The sequence below is a fragment of the Colletotrichum godetiae genome (assembly GCF_030913485.1).
Source record: "Colletotrichum godetiae strain CBS 193.32 chromosome Unknown BDP55scaffold_1, whole genome shotgun sequence".
Lineage (NCBI taxonomy): Eukaryota > Fungi > Ascomycota > Sordariomycetes > Glomerellales > Glomerellaceae > Colletotrichum > Colletotrichum godetiae.
In genome coordinates, this window is record NW_026851249.1 from 1446218 (window position 1) to 1464534 (window position 18317).

The 18317-nt window shown below is 53.3% G+C and overlaps 4 protein-coding genes across 4 annotated transcripts; 2 read left to right on the forward strand and 2 right to left on the reverse strand.

Moving 5' to 3' along the window:
* Positions 1 to 1395: 1395 nt before the first annotated feature.
* BDP55DRAFT_15347 (aspartic peptidase domain-containing protein) lies at positions 1396 to 3596 on the reverse strand. Its single transcript, XM_060565623.1, has 4 exons — positions 3262 to 3596; positions 2638 to 3199; positions 1998 to 2562; positions 1396 to 1844 (listed from the first exon to the last, which is right to left on the reverse strand). Exons 1-4 carry the CDS (start codon positions 3464 to 3466, stop codon positions 1599 to 1601), a joined length of 1578 nt encoding a protein of 525 aa, XP_060437021.1. The 5' UTR covers positions 3467 to 3596; the 3' UTR covers positions 1396 to 1598.
* Positions 3597 to 8343: 4747 nt separating this feature from the next.
* On the forward strand, positions 8344 to 12078 carry BDP55DRAFT_569964 (uncharacterized protein). The gene is made up of 2 exons (XM_060570742.1): positions 8344 to 8799; positions 8856 to 12078. Exons 1-2 carry the CDS (start codon positions 8585 to 8587, stop codon positions 11962 to 11964), a joined length of 3324 nt encoding a protein of 1107 aa, XP_060437022.1. The 5' UTR covers positions 8344 to 8584; the 3' UTR covers positions 11965 to 12078.
* A 1-nt stretch (position 12079) lies between these two features.
* On the forward strand, positions 12080 to 15991 carry BDP55DRAFT_709606 (uncharacterized protein). The gene is made up of 9 exons (XM_060578134.1): positions 12080 to 12104; positions 12200 to 12729; positions 12808 to 13603; positions 13695 to 14258; positions 14322 to 14668; positions 14724 to 14917; positions 15001 to 15233; positions 15386 to 15465; positions 15522 to 15991. The coding sequence occupies exons 2-9, from the start codon at positions 12372 to 12374 to the stop codon at positions 15890 to 15892; spliced, it is 2943 nt and encodes a 980-aa protein (XP_060437023.1). The 5' UTR covers positions 12080 to 12104; positions 12200 to 12371; the 3' UTR covers positions 15893 to 15991.
* Positions 15992 to 17413, reverse strand: BDP55DRAFT_709607 (uncharacterized protein). Its single transcript, XM_060578135.1, has 2 exons — positions 17069 to 17413; positions 15992 to 16937 (listed from the first exon to the last, which is right to left on the reverse strand). The coding sequence occupies exons 1-2, from the start codon at positions 17243 to 17245 to the stop codon at positions 16365 to 16367; spliced, it is 750 nt and encodes a 249-aa protein (XP_060437024.1). The 5' UTR covers positions 17246 to 17413; the 3' UTR covers positions 15992 to 16364.
* Between the last annotated feature and the right edge of the window lie 904 nt (positions 17414 to 18317).

The following is an 18317-nucleotide window of genomic DNA, read 5'->3' on the forward strand; positions in this document are numbered from 1 at the left end:
ATTTCCCCCAGTTTACAGTCTCATGTTGTTTACCATTCTGATGTGAAGCCTTTCAAAGACCGTCTGCAAAATCGCGGCGTACTCGCCGAAAGCAAGTTCGCACTTTCGTAACGGATCTCGATGGGGTTATTGGCTTCAAGCTGCGTGCGAGGCAGACAGGCCAAGAAAGGTGGTGAGCTCTCTCCCTCCCCGGGGATTGAGACACGTGTCTCGACTCGGGGATTGACGAATAAGAAGAGCTTCCACCGTCCAGCATCTCGGGAATTTTAGGGGCGTTCGGGGTTGAACTACTTTTGAACTCGCACAAACGCCTTTTTTCTGCAACTGGACTTGAGGAAATGGTGCCACCGGCGGGAAATAGGGAAGAAGACGGTAGTAGAAGGGAGACCTGAGCCCTGGATTTGATGGCTTTGCCTTACGTACTGGCACTTTTCCCGTAATGGGGGAGTGAGACATTTGACGGACGGTGTATTCTGCTTCCGGGGGTTCATTTTTATGAATTGTGGCTTACCTCAACTTGCGTGCTTGGATAGCTTGCCATGCTTGTCATCCACATCTTCGGGTCCCGGAACGGCGCATAGGTAAGCATTGAGAAGAGCCGGATGTGGTCTGGGATGGATGTCTCACCGGGTTGCGGTCATACAAACGGAGGGGGGCCTAGGACCGGGATGCTCAATTAGCTTGGCACTTGAGGTTGGCACACCCAGACAGAGAAAACATTAGAGACAGCTACGTCAGAGCAAAGAGCGAGCTTGGGAGAGAGAGAGAGAGAGAGAGAGAGAGAGGATGGGTAGATAGGTAGGCACACTCCAAGGTCAACGGCGTTTCCCGGAGTTAGTCCCGACGCAGTTCTATTCGGCTACACAGTAGTAGTCGGCCAACGCCCCCCGGTTTCTAGTGCTTGTCTCTGTGGTGAAGGCTCGTCACACAAAATTGACTGAACACAGACATATTCCAGGCCGGTGTGATGAAATATGTACGTTTTTGTGTTGCCACTCCCAGGTCGCAGTCACAGTCTAGTAAAGAAACAATTGGGGGGAAACAGGCAAGGAGTAGGTGGTTGTGCAACTTTCCTGAATTGGAAAAAGTTTAGGCCCCTCCGGTTTGTTTTTGGTCTTGAAATCTCCTCCTAATGAGAAGAAGACAAAAAACCCCGAAAGAAGACAGAAGAGGCCTTTTGTCATTGGTATCATAACGGGTCATCAGTAACGTCCTAGCTAGACTCCAGCCACACCTCCCAGCTTTGAAAGTTCCGTTTTTCAAAGCTCTTGGCCAGCTAGCTAGGGAAAATTCATACCTCTCTCTCTCTCTCTCTCTCTCTCTCTCTCTCTCTCTCTCTCTCTCTCTCTCTCTCTCTCTCTCTCTCTCTCTCTCTCTGTGTGTGTGTCTCGTCCGTGACAGATGAGACAGAACAAGAAGAGAAGGAGGTTTCCATTAATTCCTTCCCATCCCCAAATGTTCCATGCCGTTCTTGTGAATGCAAAAGTAGTAATGGGAATTCCCCAAAGAATGCCTCCCGAAACCTGAAACCTGAACAAAAGGGGTATCGTATCCTTAGCCTTTTCCTGTTGTGTTCCCAAAATTATTCAAAGTCAGACTTAGAACGCAGCCGTGGTGGCCAAGATGGCCAAGATGCTCATGAACAAGCCCATGAAGACCTGGTCGCTGCCCAAAAGGGACGGGGCGGCATTGTGAGAATCGGAGGAGCTCGACGAGGAAGGCTCGGCCGCGGTCGGGGCAGCGGTCGTCGTGCCGGTAGTCGTCGGGGAGCCACCGCCGCCAGTGGCCGCAGCGGAGGTAGGAGACGAAGCGGGCATCGTGTTACCGGTCGCGGAGGGGGACGACTGAATGGAGGACGTCAATGAGTCGTAATCAGAGAGAGTCAAAATCATCGGGGTCGGAACGGGGGGGTTTGTGTAAGTCGAGCCAGTCGGCGCGTCGGGGAACAGCCACGGGGAAGTGGTAGTAGCAGAAGAAGAAGGAGCTGCAGAACTCACTGCACCAGGCGCGGGCGCGACGCTGCCGTCCGGGGTGGCAGGTCCGTTGCAGAGTCCAACGATGCCGCTGGGGACGGCGTTCTCGCCGTTGGTGATGGCGATGATCTCCTCCTTGCCGCAGTTAGCGGCCTGAGCCATGTGGATCGCCTTGTTGTCCCAGTCGAAGACGAAGTAGCCGGCCTGCATCATGCTGTCGCCGAGGATCTGCTGGTCGGTGGTAACGACGAGACCGACGTAGCACTGGCCATCAGAGGGGCCCATGTCGAGTATGAAGTCGCTGAAGGGCACGCGGATCGTCTTCTTGCCAAAGGTGAAGCTCATGTAGGAGTCGCTGCCGCCGTTGGCGAGGCTCGGGGTGCGGTAGGAGCAGTCGGCGATCCAGTATCCGTTGTTGTCACTCACTGCCTTGAGGTCCGCGAGAATAGGACGCGCGAGGGCAGGATGAAGGCGTGTCAGAGTAGTACCCGAATCGAGCATAACGTTCGTGTCGGCCGCGCTGATGTCGTAAAACTTGGTAGGTTGGTTGGGCAGAGTCATACCGACAGAGGAAAGCTCAGCTGCGAGACTGGAGTTGTAAGTCAGTACGAGGGCCTGGTTGTATCTTCAATCAACAAGACAGGAGCCAGAGGCCTTCACTTACCGAGGCTCGCCTTTCATGCCATTAACCATGGGGACCTGCAGAAGCTCTCCGATGAACTTGCCCTTGTCGAGACCGCCGTAGATGAGCGCTCCAGAGTCAGAAGTAGCGTGACGGAGATCAAGCGAAAAGGCACGGCTGCCGATGACGTCCTGATCAGCCAAAGTGTTGAGGATCAGACTATAGGGCTTGCCCTTTTCGTAGCCAGCCTTGAGATCGGGAGCCAGGCCCATGATGCCGGTAGAGATACCATCGCTCTTGGTGACAACGCCAAAGGTTTGGTTGACAATGGCACCAGCGCCCATAGTGATGGTGTCAACGTAGTAAGCGATCTCGGCGCTAGTCTGAGTATTGGGGTCCGAAGCGTCTCCGTAGAAGAGTCTTCGAGCTCCAATAGGGCCAACGGCCGGAGTGCGGCTCCTGGACGGGTTGTACATGCCAGCGCTGCTGCACTCCTTTGCCTGGGCGGCAGAAGGAGCGGTGGAACAGTCCGGGTTGACCCAGAGCTCAGAGGAGCCGGTATCGAGCAGGATAGTCACCTGCTGGGCAGGAGTGCCGATCGAGACTATTTTTTTTCGTGTCAGTTCGCTCAAAGGGGTAAGAAGCAGCAGAAAAAAAATTACTCACTGTCAGTCGAGTAGTAAAACTGCTGATTCTTGAGGGTGACCTCGATGGCCTCTCGCTTGCTAAGGTGACTGTAGTCGGGTCTGACCTGTCTGACCGGCATGGCGATGAATCCCTGGCCTTCAGCAGCGCGAGGGAAGGACAAGGCCGTGACGGAGCTCACAGCCGCGCCAGCGGCAGTGAAGGCGATGAAGATTCCAGACTTCATCTTGAGCAGCTTCCGGTGCCCTCGTTGTGGTATTGTTAGGCTTGAATGAGATGCAATAAACCCAGCGATGAGATACTGAAGAAGAAAGGGTAAAGAAGGTAAAGGTGGGAAGGTCCCGAAAAAAGGATTGTTGAAGCTGAAGAGAACCTTGAAGAAGGGGGAAAAAGAGATGAGGCTCCGTGGATTGGGGATACCCAGCGGATAAAAAGAAGGAAGGAAGTGGGTGTAAGGTGAGGAAGGTAAGGTGTGGAAAAAGAAAGCTACACGGAATCTCCAGCTTCTAGGTCGTTAGTGTAAGGCAGAGCAGCTCCGGCTTGACCTTGGTGGGTCCCGGTCCCGGTCCAGGTCGTGGTCGCTTCTGGGGATGAGTTGGTGGATTCGACTTTTTGAGTAGGTACTAACCAGAGGTATCCGTGGCAGAGCCATTCGAGGAAGGAGCGCAAGAGAAGTGAAGGCTCCATGAGAGTCTTGAGTGTCTTGAGTCTTGCTGCATGCACACGCGCTAGCTGGCGTTGGCGTTGGTTGGGGCTCAAAGAAGACGACCTCATAAAGAGGAACATGTCTCTCCTCCATTTGCCGTCCCCTACTACAGCACTCTGCTTGCGGTAGGCTCAACACCAACATCTTCATCCCGACTTCCGGTTCCTTGGCTAGATTCCATGGCCGGTACCTCAGCACGCGTGGCAAAGTCTCTGGATGTTCTTCAATCTCCACCCTGGCTTACTCCAGCTGGCTAGAGTTACACAAAGAAAACGGGCAATGGACCAGCTTGCTTGCTGCATGCGACCTCTTTCCTGGGGCCTAGGTTTTCTTCCCATGTGGACTTCCACGTGAGGTTCTGGCCAACGACTCGCGAGACCACTGGTAGACTTGGAATCAAAATTGCGACTATGATGATGTTATGGTAGTTGAATATTTGCTTGAAGAAATGATCGTCAATCCTTCCTTAGTCGCAGGAATTCGGTCAAAGGCACGGAGACCGCGCTCTCTGGAAATGTGAGACATTGCCCCGAAGCCGGCGACTAACGGCCCGGCCGGCGCATGGTTCCCGCTTTGCTGGATCTCCCATTGCTTAATGGGCCACTAAGGTAGATATCTTGGCAACTTTGCTCTGGATGAACATCTCAATATCAATGCTTCAAAAGCCTTGTTTGGCTGGAAAAGGCATGGGATTCTCGTTTTCAATTTGCTAGTTTGTCACCTCTTGCAGCCATAGAATCTTGACACTAGCATCTTTCGAGGTGAGAGGATGAAGTTCCTCAATAGAGCAGTGCAGCGGTATCTACCGCCGGGTCGGTTCTCTCAGCTCAAGATGGGTCCGACATGTGGCTACTTGAGCCTCCCGGACTTGGATGATAGAGACGGGTTCAGAAAGCCACCTCATTTCTCGCGGTAAACACCGTTCGGCTACGTCATCGCAAAAGAAGCTAAGCTGACTGTAAGAAGAGAAACGAATATATATAAGATTGGCTCGCATACTCTTTCCTATCATGTTCTACGGATGTCATCGGTGTAGCTCGGTGAGCTTCACTGTCATCTTCAGATCTGTGATCGTCGAACGAGCTCCACCAGCAAGGTTGAGTTGTCTGGGGTGCGTTGCACTTGCTTGAGGACCAATCATCGACTGACAACCCAACTACCTCTCTCTAGACAGGTGTGACGTCGTATCCAAACACTTGTTTGACGTTAGCGACAGATGACCCCCCTCGATTCTGCCAGTGTCCGTGGGTGCGGATACTGAAAGAGATGGACGCTTATAAACATGAACACTGACTCTTACGCCCAACGACACCAAGGGCGCTGCGACAGACTGGATAATTATCCCATTGTGTACTACTCTTCGCTCGATACATCTTGGAACATGTAGCTGTTCAAGTGCTTGCGAATGTTGCCAGTATTCTGTGACGCTGCGGCAGGGCTCCAAACACCAGTGATATTCATCTGCGTCCAGGGTCAACGTTCCTGGTGAGATGCTTACGAAGCCTCGAAGGGCCGGAAGGTCCCATGCCATACTGCAGGTGATGCCGGTCATAGGATGGGCCGCCTCGGGATTCTCGGACTCGAAAGACTCCGGCCATCACGGGGGATGCGGAGCAGCGGCACGTAATGCGGACGGGCTGCATCGTGATTGGTCGTGGGCGAAGGGTGCACACCTATCGCAAAGTACCTTGGCAGGCCAGCTTGAAGAATCCGTCATTCTGCTTGACAGCCCGTCCTATTAGGGCAGCGTTGGCACCTACCTACATGCAAGTGACAGCCCAAAGTGGTGTAGGCGGCGGGCTGTCCACGGACGAACTGGATATGGGGAGCTATTCCCACTTTATGTACGACGGGTTGGAGGAGGCTATTCCCGGACGGTTCGTGAATCTGGATCCAAGGTGGAGGCCTTTTTTGCTGAGCTGGCAGATACAGAGAAATTCTGTGAGAAAATTTCGTTGGAAGCGTGGAAGCGAGAGCGTGCATTTCGGTTGAGGAGCGAAACTTGACGTGAGCCTGCGAGGCGACTACTGCCAAGGCACCGCCCCTTGAGCAGGCTCCGATCGTGAGGTCGGGCGTGAGGATGAAATCGGAGTCAAGGTGTCCCACATGGACAGATTGAACGACGGTGGACCTGAGCATGCAGGAAAGCTAGAAGGGGTGCAGTGCTGACGACATCAGACGGATGGGACGGCGGCGGTGACGACTGAGCTGGATGGGTCAAAAAGACGTATTTGTTAGGTAAGGCCGTCAGAACCTAGGAAATGACGCGAAATGTACGGATTCTTGAACAAGTGAATTTTGACCTTCTTCCACATGCCTCTGTTTCTTCCGTCCAGTTATTACTCCTCACTTGGGCCCAGATGATCGAGCACATGAAGAAATCTTGACGAGTTTCGACGCTCGACTCATGGGAGCTGGCTGGGTAGCACTGCTGTCGATTTCTCGCCTTGCCTGAAGTCAGCTAGACAAGGTTTCCAGGTTTCCCAGACGTGCAGATAGGCGGGCATGATTGGGGCCTGTGTGCAAGTGTCCGAGCACCTTGTTGGAACTCTCCGAGGGGGCGGGATCATCCCAGGCACCTGTCCGTCCCAAACACCGCAAAGACAACCCTGAGTGGACGGTGGACCGCATTCTCCCGTCTTCCAAAGCGACGCAAAAAAGACCAAAATAGACGGGGGAGATCGCTGTTTTGTTTTGGCCCAGTCAGTCAGTGTCTGGGAGCTGCGGCATCGTGAGTTCGCCCGCCGCAGGTCTCAGTATATACCAGGGTATGGATAGGGCATTCAGGGACTTGGGGGATGAATGGCATGTGAAACATGCGTCCAATGACAAGTGCGTCTGCATGAATTATGAAGAAACAATCAAGGCACCGCGCTGGCTTCATTCATCTGCGAATGCCTCGCTTGACAGCAGCTTCATTGATTGCTGTTCAACTCGAATACAGGGCTTGCATTCGTGAGATGCACATGTCCCGCGTTTAGGTTGTGTTGGCGCATTGCGGGAAGGTAAATAAAGCTTGAACAATCGTGTCAGTGCCGGACGGCATTTGTTGTGTCTTTGATGCCAGATTTTCCTCGTGTCTTTAAATTTGATGAGAAGCATGCTTTCATACCTGGGTGGACTAACGCGGCGACAATCGACCATTCCTCAGTAGACGTTTAATAGTATCACATGTATTGGGGTGCCGTCGAGCTTTTGCCCTGTACGAACACCATGAGGATGGTACATGGATACTGTATAAAATCGATACAAGCCCCTTTTGCCCCTCCTTCACCACAGGGCTGCAGGGGGACTCGAGAGCTCAGGCCAGGCGGCGTATATCTTACGGATACCTAGGTGAGAATCCCAGCCACCTCACTCCTGCAAATCGCACCAAACAAACAGCAAACGCGTATCCCGCTGGGAGCCGGTCTGTCGGACCTGGGGCGGTTCCCCCGAGATTGCCATTTCCCTATTCACACAGGAACTTGTCCCTCTTGGGTTCGTAATCTCATCTCTCATCGCATTTTCCTCTTCCACGTGTGTCTGGCAATCCCAGCAGATTGCTCAATTTTGATGTTATCTCGACTTGTACGAACTTCCAGCGAGCAGAAACCATGTTCTAGTCGTCTTCGAATATGAACTCTCACCCAGAGGCAGCGACACTGGTATTTCATCGAGTTGCATTGCCCTCGTTCTCGGGATGGGTCGTAAGGCCACATGGCGAAGGCCGGGTGGATGGATTGGGTAAAAAATGATGAAGACGATGCAGTCCGCAGCAGGTTGGCAATAAAGTGAGAAGGTGGTGCGGTGCAGACAGCAATTTCGGCCCATTTCACAACGATCAAGTCCCGTCGCAGTTGCACCACTTACTCCTCGAGCCAGTCAAGCACCCAGACACAATAGTTTGCCGCTCAACGTAAAGCACTTTGGTTCTATTACAACTGTTCCGACTGCCATCATTATCACTACTGCTATCTCTACTACTACTATTACTTTCACTACTTTCTATTTCGAGTATACTCCATGTAGTATATGCTTACAAGAGTGCAGTACGGAAAAATCATAATGATGACAATAGTAAAATAGGTAACGATGATAGTATTGGGAATAGTGGAAGTAGAGCCAGCCCAAGAGAGGAGCTGGGAGGTTGGTGGGCAAACCTAGGCAGTAACCCAGCCTGGAAAAGTACAAGATTCTCACAGGCCCAGCTTTCTCCATTGGCATGGATGATTGTGCGGTACACACATGGTAAGGTACCCATCTCAAATTCTCAATTAACCCTCGCGGTAAAGGTACCTGACGGAGCACGTCCACGCTGACCCCCCCGTCGAAGCCCCCCGTGCTGGCTTAGCCTGGCCGGGCCTTGACTGGAATCTGTTTCTGTCGGGTCTCTTGTCTGCCACACCCAAATTACTGCTCGCTGGCTTCTCCGTTACGCCTGCTCCCTTTCTTTTTTGACTTTGTCCAATGCCTCACTCTTTCCTTGCTTTTCGCGATTCAAACCGACGAAGACGGCGACTAATTTTCCAAACCTGACGCGACGCCTTTCACTTCCTTTCTCCAACCTCGATGCTTTTTCGTTCCCATCATCTACTACCCGCCAACAGGTAGTCCTCCGACTTCCCTCGCTCATCGGGCCCCGATAACCCCGGCGCCATGAACGCGATCCAGCAAAAATGTCGACCGAAGCACCAAGTGCTGGTCCTCAAGTGTTACCCAAGGACCAACAAAGGCGCTGTTGATGTCAAACCGAATTCTAGCGAGCTGAGCTACCTGCTGTTCTACGCTACCTCCCGCCGTTCCAAGATCCAGAAAATTGGCGCCTTCTTGGAGAAGAAGACGGCAAGCGATGTCTGGCGGCAGCGCATCGGGTTTGTGAAGCCCCCTAGCTATCGAGAGATCGCCTTGCTTACCAAACGTCTTTCAGAAATGTGCAAGTCACCCTTCGAATCCTTACGGCACTGATCGAAAAGGCCCCCAAGGATCTGCCGCTTGTAGCTCCTAATGTGCTCAAAATTCTCGACCTCATCCTCGGATCCAAGGATATCACCATGGTCGAATCCTCTATTCCTACCTTTGAGGCCTTTTGCGAAAACCACGATGCCTCCTCTTCCTTCGCAGACCAGGCTTATCTCGCTCAATACGAATCGATCGTCCGCACATACGCTTCACTTGCCTCGACCCGCGAAAACCCTGGGAAAGGAGCTTCTAGCAAGCCTGTGCTGATGCGATGGAGGAACGCTGGTCTCGAAGCAATCAGGAGCGTTTCCTCTTCGGAAGCTCTATCGACTGTCACTGGCCGCCAGTTCGACGTGATCGTTCCCGTTATTCTGGACAACCTATGGTGGGATGACGACGAGTTGCTCGACACCTTGCTGTCGCGGATACAAATGGAAGAAAAAGTACAAGCAGAGAAGCTTCGCCGTAGGACGAGTGCCGCAACTGTGGAAACCAATGATACTGGCGACGCCAACCCCATCGCTCTTACAGGCACTGCTCACGATGTGGATAGACTGGCGGAAGAGGACGTCGGTGTGCTTGCCATGCAGTGCCTGAAGCAGATCTTTGTGGCACCAAATCGGCCACAGATCCACTCCGCGACCGGGGCTCTTATCCAATTCATCGAGGATCGCATCGCGAACGGAAATACAGTTGTGAAGCCGGACGAGAAACTAGGCCAGGACCACGGATGGGCAATAAGCATGTACAGCGCAATCGCGAGATGGGCGCCTGTGCAGGACCGCTATGTCATTCTGGTGACGGCTATGGATCACCTGTCGAAAGCACCCGTCAAGGACGACAACCTCAAGCTTCATCTATCTCTAACGGCCATGATTGGGTCCCTGCTGCGGTCCGACGTCAACTTGATTGGGCTGAGCGCCATGGACGTTTTGCTCGGCCTTGTTCAGCACATGAAGAAGCTGATACAGCTACCCGGAGGCTTTGGAAGAACTGAGGGAGAGCCCGAAGAAGCACTCTCTACTCTTCAAGGATCTGGTGACGTGTTCGCCCAACGAAGAGAACTCCTCGAGCGAATTCAGCTCTGCATTGGCGACCTGGCGACACACGTCTACTACGCAGACCAGATTTCGGACATGATTTCAACGATCCTTCTCCGACTCAAGCCGTCCAAATCCTCGAGTACTAGCTCATCGCCACAGGCCGAAACCTCTGAGCAGCCCTCCTCCGACGATATGGCTGCCAGCCAGCCTCAGCTGGAAACGTACCTTTCCCGTAATGTGGGTAAGACGGCTGCCCTGAAGGCCATCAAATACATCCTCTTGGTTGCGAATCCGCGTGCGCAGATGTCCGGCAACCTGAACCTGTCGAGAAACAAAGTTCCTATCCGAGTTTGGGAGAACACACACTGGCTTTTGCGGGATCCAGATGGCGAGGTCAGGAAAGCCTACGCCGATGCGCTTCTAACCTGGCTGGACCGCGAGACAACAGCGGCCGACTGGAAGGCGCGAGACGAAAGCGCACAGCACCACCGGTCTTCTCTCAAGAATAGCCGCGAGCTTCAACCTGCCAATGTTGCTCAACGAGCCGCATCAAACGCATCCAACCGCGAGAAACCATCGAGACACCGCTCGCACTTCCTCCAACTTCTGCACATTGCAATTTACGACAATGCCTTGCAATACGTCGACTATGACCCGGATATCGTTCTTCTCCATGTGTTGCTTACCAAACTGGTATCCCAGCTGGGTGTCAATGCAGTCCAGTACGGATTACCGATGGTCTTTCGTCTTCAGGAGGATATTCCAGACGCAGAGCTGCCAGTGCAAAAGGTTCGCCTTGGCAGTCTTTGCCACGGCTACTTCTGGGCTGTGACCGAGAAGTTCGACATCGAGAACTCTGCTGTGGGACGTGCCATCACAAACGAAGTCATCCGAAGACGCAGCAAGCATTTCTGGACCGAAGGCGTGGCCATCCCTCCGCCTGCTCTAGAGCTTCTTGGAACGCCCGGAGTTCCCAAGTTGCAGACCAAGCTGCCCGCCACAGAAGTTGAGAGTGAAGCGTTGCTGCCCTTCGACGACCGCGCATCGTTTGTAGAGAGCATCGCCGTGAGTTATGCAGACACCAGTATCTCACCACCGAGCAGTCCTCCTCAATCTCCCGGGCGGAACTTTTCTCATCCCATTCTGAGCACCTCGATTTCAACAATGCCCGCGGCGCCCGGCTCGGAGCTACCAACTGCGTTCCGTGAGCACATGCTGACAGACTGGTCGAGAGATGCGGCTATGCTAGCCTTGCAGGCGGGAAGCAAGTCAGAATCGCTAGCTGGTTCGAAAAGTGGCACTATGGGAACCAACCGACACCACCTGACTGTTAATGGCGCTAACGGGCATGGACAAACGGGAGAGTCCTCACCGCTTGGCAGCCAGCGGAATCTTCGTCCGAACTCTTCCCAGGTTCCCGGGGGCTTGTCTCCCATGAGCAAGCTGCGCAAATCCAGTGTCCGAAGTGGCGTTTCGCCCTCACCGTCAGACTCAAGCCGAGGTGTAGTTACGTCCATTGATCAACTCAAGATGGTCTTGACGGGCCAGGTGCCGGCGACGCCCATTGGCACGTCAGCTGGCGTGCGCCATGACAGCGATAGCGACAGCATGGTCAGCTACGACTTTACCCCTTCAGAGCTCAGCTTCAACCCGGCGACATCTCAGCCAGAAAACAGCGACGGAGCCTCTCTTGGACGGCAGAGGTCTTCATCGGCATCACGCAAGGGTGGGCCCCTCAACTCCAACCCTTTGTACGAGCACAACGAAGACGAGGACGTTCCACCAGTGCCGCCACTGCCCGGTCACATTGGCGGTCTGACGTCCTCGGTTTCTATCCAGGATTACGCAGTGAAGCCAGCGAAACGAGCGCTTAGCAGTCGCGGTGGCGACAGTTTATACCACGGTTCCACGAGAGGAGATGGGACCATGTCAATGGTGTCTGGAGGAGGGATGGATTTACACGACCTTATTAATGGGATTGACAGCAGAGCAGGAGAGCTCAGTTTAGGGAACGTCACGAAGCCGCCTTACTAATGGATTTGGGCGAGGGATTGAAAAGTTTGTATTGGTACAACTTGGCGTAGATGTATAGCGAGGCGCGTAGCCGAGTTCTGACAGTTTAAGACAACAATTCTTGAGAGATCTAACAAGTTACTGGTCACTTTTCAGAACGTGTGAGGACCCCTGAATTTTTTAACCTCGTACACCGAGCCTTCACCGAGCTCACCTCCCGAGACCGTTCCGCACTCTGATGTCACGCTAGGCATAGGCCAATCAAACCCCTGTATAACCAACCGGGGCTAGCCGCGAAGCTCCCAAAAATTAAATCAACGACCACTTGTAATCTATGGCTGCAGCTCGCTCCCATAGCTCCAATCCACCACATTCACGCAACGTCGTTTTTGTGACAACCAACGAAAGGGGCTGCAACTACTATCACAATGAAGCCGTCAACACGCATTCCCCTTCGTCTCTTCACGGCGACGGCTTCGTCGCCATTGGCTTCGTCAGCCAGACGGTCCTGCGCCCTCGGTGCGCGCGCCATCTCGACGACGCCCCTCAAGCCCGCCGAGGTCGCGCCCGTGGTCGGCACCGGCCCGCCGCCGGAACCGCCCATTGCTGACATCGCTGCCGAGGACCGGGCCGCCGCGGCGCGAATCCGTGTCGAGAGGAGGAGGAAGCAGGCTGAGATGCTTAAGCACGCCAAGCGGATCCGGACGTCGGCGGAGGCCAAGTCGAGTAAGCCGGGTGCTTTGAAGAGGAGGTTTTGGAATGATGTTAGTGTGCAGGAGGTTGATGGTATGTCTCTACATTCGCGTCTTGATATCTAGTGCGTTTGAGTTGCTCGGAGACACGAAGCTCACGACAGTATGACAGGCGCCCTCCAAGTCCACCTCGACTCCCGTCCCCTTCGCCACCCCAACACCAAGGAAATTATCCGCCTCCCGCCCTCGAAGCAACACCTCGCCTCAGCCCTCGCCATCGAATGGGACTTCATCACCTCAGCCGAGCAGGCGACGAAGCAGCATCTGATCCCCTTGACCTCGCTCATCTGCCGCGCCATCGACATCGCCGCCGACGACGCCGCCAACGACGGGAAAATCCGCGAGACCGTGACGACCATGCTGATGCGGTACCTCGACACGGATGCGGTGCTCTGTTGGGCGCCGCCCGCGGGCGCGACGGACACGCGTAACGACGCCGGCGAATCGCTGCGTGACGTGCAGAAGCGGACGGCGGATGCGGTGGTGGGCGCCATGACGGGGCGGGTGTGGCCGGGCATCGAGATTAAGCCGGTGCTGGACGGGCATAGCATCGTGCCGCAGAGGCAGGCGGAGGGGGTGCGGGAGGTTGTGCAGGGGTGGGTTATGGGGCTTGATGCATGGGAGCTTACCGGGTTGGAGAGGGCTGTGTTGGCGGGGAAGAGTCTTTTGGGGGCGGCGAGGCTGGTTGTGGAGTGGAGTGAGGGTCCTGTTGGGGAGTGTCGCGATCGGAATGCGGGTAAGGAGGTTGGCAAGTTTGGTGTCGAGGAGGCTGCTACGGCGTTGAGTTTGGAGGTTACGTGGCAGACTGGGTCGTGGGGTGAGGTGGAGGATACGCATGACGTTGAGAAGGAGGATTTGAGGAGGCAGTTGGGGAGTGTCGTTTTGCTTGTTTCTGGTACGAACCGGAGGTGAGATGTGTACGCTCGTGCTCGGCTTCCTAGAGTGCCTGGCTGTTGTATTGATAGAGACTTGGGGGGTTGTACATCAAAAAAAATGAAGACATCTGGTCCCGAAAGACCAGGGATGTTTTGTAGAAGTAGTTATTGGAACAAAAGTTGGCATGGACAAATCTTTACAGTCGCCCGACACTCGAGAAGATCAGAGCCCGCGACCAGGGCTCATTGCCAAAATGTCTTTTGGCTGGTCCGCCGGAGACATCGTTGCAGCACTTCAACTACTCAACAAGGTCCGCATCGCTCTTAAAGACTCTGGGGGCTCCAAAATCGACTATCAAGATGCCACTACGTTCCTTGATCAAGCGTTGACTACGCTTCAAATGCTCCGGACACTCGACGGCATTCAGACCACATCCCCACACCCGGAGCTTCTCCAGGGTGTCAGCAACCACGTTGAACATCTTCAAAAAGAAATCGGTCAGTTTCTAGAAGCCATGCGGAAAGACTATGGGGAGTCTTTGAGCCCCTCCTCGACATCCAGCAAGGCCACAGCCCTGGCACGCAAGATACAGTACGCGCTCTCAGCTTCGAAGAAGGTCCAGTGCCTCCGCGCAAAGATCGGCCCTGAGTTATCGACGTTGCAGATCAAATTAATGAACTACATCTTGTGCGTAGCTAAATACTAGAATGTTCTGGATTGAAAGGCTTGAGGCTTATATATTGACCGCAGACTTATTTGCGCCAAATTACCATCGGATTTTCAGCGTCAGATGGAACATACCATGAAGGCGCAGTTGCAATCATACAACCCGAATCAAGAAATCAAAAATATCCTTCAGCTCTTTGAGTCCCGTGTAAACAAGTTGGATGGCTACCATGAACAGGTTATGAGGATTCCCCCTATCCTCGAAATCATACAGACCCAGTCTGAAGTACAAGATGAGCACCTCAGACAGCTAGCATCCTGGTCAAAGTCTTTGCCAAACACCAAAGATACGACAATCGAGAATCGTCTTGATCTGGAGCTTTTATCATCTATTCTCCAGCACAGTCAGCAAGTTGCGACGGGGCTGGGAGGTATCTTGAGAGCTGCTATGTAAGAAACCTTCTCGTCTATCTCAAAATTCTACAGCCATCTCTGACACTGATCAAACCCAGATGCCTACTATCATTAGCGATGGTCAAATGATATCAAAGGATCGCTCTTACGGTTTCAAAAAGATTAACTTTGTTGTTATCCGATCTCCGTTGCAAAGTGGGATCAAACTCATAGATGCTTTGGGGCGAAAGTCAACTCTACCGTACGAATGTGGAAGGTCTTGGGACGTAAGCAATTATCAACATCCTTCCGCTTTTTTGATGTTGGAGAGAGGAGAGTGAAAAAAACTTACAGAGTACATTAAAACTAGGATTCCAATAAGACGATCCAAGTGTGGTTCCGAGGCTGCCCAGGGGAGAATCTTGTTGCGAACGGGTTTTACTGCGTTGCTGACTCAAGAACCCCTTCTGGATTCTTCGCCCAAGAGTCTTGGTCTTGCTGTGTGAAGGACGGTATGACCATTCAAATGTCCGTCATCACCAACACTTGCACAGATTGTGGCAGCGAAATGGTCTGTGACGATCTGAACGAATACGCTCTCTGGTAAGTATGCAATCATCTTTTCCAGCCGTCCTCTCAGCGTCTCGATGTGTTCTTTTAGAGAGTTTCGGTTTTACTTCTCGAAGTTGGAGCAACACGAAAGCGGCCGTAGCAAGGATCCCATCTTAAGTTTCGTCTAACGGATTCCAATTTAGCTCGTCTTGCAACAAGCGACAGATAGCAGTCACACGTGATGCCTTTCTGCGCGCTTCTTCGAACATATTCTCTTTTGGTGGTAAGCAGAATCCAATTTTGTTGACAGATTAGTGCCAAGTACTTAATTTAAGATAGGCAACGATGCATCAGAACGTCAAATCCAGGATAGGAATGTTGTTAAGACGACTTCCCTATCCCCGCAACACTCGATCCATAAGCAATTGAAGCATGCTGTATTTTACGCTCCTCCATCCTACGGTTCGTACCAAATTACAGATGATGCTGGACCGTTTTATTTTGGAGAAATCGACACAGGAGCAGGGAGGAATTGCAAGCGTTTGGAAATGGCAGAAGAAACACTACGCGAATTCTCACAGTGCTACGGTTGCTACCTGATAGAACTGGAGAAAGAACTGGTACATGTACCGTATCTTCGGAAGAACTGGGGCTGTCCGGAGCCGTTTCTAACAAATGGCTTCCAGCATTGGTCAGAGTTTGGGTATTGATGAGCACAGCAATACGCACGGCGAATAATTGAAAATCATAATCGGTTGGGAAGTTGCACTCATGAAGTACAACCAGAGCGGTGAAAAGGCGATGATAAATCCTAGGTTTATTTCACCTATGTTTGAGAATCAAAAACCTGCAGATTCGGTATAATGTTTAATCATCGTACCCGGTCATGACTTATACTATGTTCTAAGTAAGGACTGTAGACGTCTCCCATCATCATCAAGAGACATGCCGTTATCATATACGTTACAAAGGTATCCAGCCTTATCAACAATCCTCCCCATCATTAACTCCAGGTCATTAAGGGATGACATAAGAATAAAAAACCTTGTCCCATCCCCCTTATTTTCTCCGATTCATCTTTTTTTGCAGATCCCGGTTGTAAAAACACAACAAAAGGGAAGGGGGGTTATGGTATAAGGTACAAGGGAAATGTCGTCTGTGACAAACTCAATGTGAGCTTGTTTACATCAAGCCGACAGCGGCAACGAAAGCACCCAAAGCTGCGCCGGCAGCCAAGACACCACGGTTGGCATCAGCAGGGGCAGCGGCATTGCTCGACCCAGATCCGGAACCACTCGTGGCCTGGGCGGCGAAAGCACCAGTGAAGGTCGTGAGCAGCGTGCTGCTGCCAGACACGGCCTGGGCGACGGTGGCAGGGCCGGTGGTGGCGACGCCATTAACGGTGCGGGTGAGGGTGACGGTGTCGGTCTTGTAAGCCCAGCCGGGACCCATGCCGCCCCAGGCACCGCCGGGTCCCCACCAGCCGTCGACGGGGCAGCCGGTGATAGTAACGGCGGCGGCGTCGCCGGTCTTGGAGGCACCGCCCCACCAGCCCCCGCTGTAGGTGAAGGTGCTGGTGCTAGCGCACGAGGTGAAGGCGTTGCAGACGGAGGAGGAGACGGAGGTGTAGGTGGAGAGGGCGGCGGCGTCGGAGGTGCAGGCGGACTTTACGCAGTCGTTGAGCTGCGGGGCGTCGGTGCAGAAGGCGGCGGGGGTGGGGGTTGCCGTAGCGAAGTGGGATGAGAAGCAGGAGCTCTGGTGAAAGTGTGTCAGCCAAGAAATTCAGAGGTAGGTAGAGTTCACGAGATTTGAGACGGAAGTTTCTGTAAAGCTGGGACCGAGAGGTTGGGATGAACAGTGGGAAAAACGCAAAAGCTTAGACTTACAGCGCATGATGCGACGCCGTTGCCGAATCCACCGGGGCCGAAGCCGCCGAATCCACCGCCGTAGGCGAATCCACCCCAGCCGGCACCGTTACCAAAGCCGCCGTTTCCGGGGCCGAAGGGGTTGGCGACAGCGGCGGCGCCCTGGGCCAAAGCAGCAGCAACGAAAGTGGCCTTCATTTTGATTGATTTGATTGTTTTTGTTGTGAGAGTTTGAGAAGAAAAGGATCCCTGCGCCTGCAGTTTCTAAATGTGTGTATATATGAGTTTGGCTGATGTTTGTTGCGATGGAAGAAGGAAGATGAGATGCAATCCCGATGTGATGGTTCAAAACAGCTTTCAGACAATGGACGAACGGAAGCAACGACTTTGTCTTTATATTTCATGGAAAACGACATGACCGCCTTCTCTCTGCTTCGCCCTCCACACACACGCCCGCGCACCCCCCTTCGACCACTTTGCCTTACTCCGCTAGTCTTACTTCAAATGCCGTATGAGGTACTGCTGATGGGTCATGGCATGGGGAGAAACAGACAGCTTCGGTCCCGAGCAGCCGCATGGCAAAAAGCAATGACATGGTCTTGGCGCATCGTTTCCTCCCCTTCTTGGTGCCTCCTATGTGAGTGGAGGCGAGGAGCCGCCTTCGTCCACAGTCCACGGACACCGCAGTTGTGACCTAGGTCTTGGAACCTCCGCAGATCCCACGGGATGCACAGGCTACCCTAGTGTTCGGATTTCTTTCAGTGCTGCACACCTCCCAAAGCCGTGTCCCTCCATCTCACAACTTTGTCTGCTTACCTTACCGACATCCCGAACAGCCTCAGCTTGCGCATGTCTCTCGCCCTGTCCATCCCTTGGTCAAAGCCCAACCGCGCGGCCCTACATGGCAGGATGCCCCGGGCGGTGTCACCAGGAAGAAAAAGGAGGAGGAGGGAACAACAGTGAGTTACACGAGTGTGTGCGGTGCGTTTGCCTCATGGACACAAGGAGCCTTCTTGCCCACAAAAAGTCAGACTTTAGCTGCTGCAGCAGTCGGACAAAAGACTAGTGTGCTCGTTCGGCAAGTATGCTTAGCTCTTAGCTTCAACGGGGGTCGTCGTCGTCGCGCATCGTCGTCAAGGGCGTTGGAGTACCTACCTAGGTAAAATGTGTGATGTGACACAACAGGGAAAAGGATTAGTCGTCCGGGATGGGGTTTGGGGAACACCGGTCCACCACCGCTAGCGTTCGGCTCGGCGATCCGTCATGTAAG

Excerpts from the sequence above, each read along its gene's own strand:
- BDP55DRAFT_569964 (XM_060570742.1), top strand. The coding sequence starts at position 8,585 with ATGAACGCGATCCAGCAAAAATGTCGACCGAAGCACCAAGTGCTGGTC. Across the intron at positions 8,800-8,855 it reads GTCTGGCGGCAGCGCATCGG|AAATGTGCAAGTCACCCTTC; the intron begins GTTTGTGAAGCC and ends AACGTCTTTCAG.
- BDP55DRAFT_709606 (XM_060578134.1), top strand. The coding sequence starts at position 12,372 with ATGAAGCCGTCAACACGCATTCCCCTTCGTCTCTTCACGGCGACGGCT. Across the intron at positions 12,730-12,807 it reads TAGTGTGCAGGAGGTTGATG|GCGCCCTCCAAGTCCACCTC; the intron begins GTATGTCTCTAC and ends ACAGTATGACAG. Across the intron at positions 15,234-15,385 it reads CTGAACGAATACGCTCTCTG|CTCGTCTTGCAACAAGCGAC; the intron begins GTAAGTATGCAA and ends ATTCCAATTTAG.
- BDP55DRAFT_15347 (XM_060565623.1), bottom strand. The coding sequence starts at position 3,466 with ATGAAGTCTGGAATCTTCATCGCCTTCACTGCCGCTGGCGCGGCTGTG. Across the intron at positions 3,200-3,261 it reads GTTTTACTACTCGACTGACA|TCTCGATCGGCACTCCTGCC; the intron begins GTGAGTAATTTT and ends GAAAAAAAATAG. Across the intron at positions 1,845-1,997 it reads TCGCGCCCGCGCCTGGTGCA|TCGTCCCCCTCCGCGACCGG; the intron begins GTGAGTTCTGCA and ends TCCTCCATTCAG.
- BDP55DRAFT_709607 (XM_060578135.1), bottom strand. The coding sequence starts at position 17,245 with ATGAAGGCCACTTTCGTTGCTGCTGCTTTGGCCCAGGGCGCCGCCGCT. Across the intron at positions 16,938-17,068 it reads ACGGCGTCGCATCATGCGCT|AGCTCCTGCTTCTCATCCCA; the intron begins GTAAGTCTAAGC and ends CACTTTCACCAG.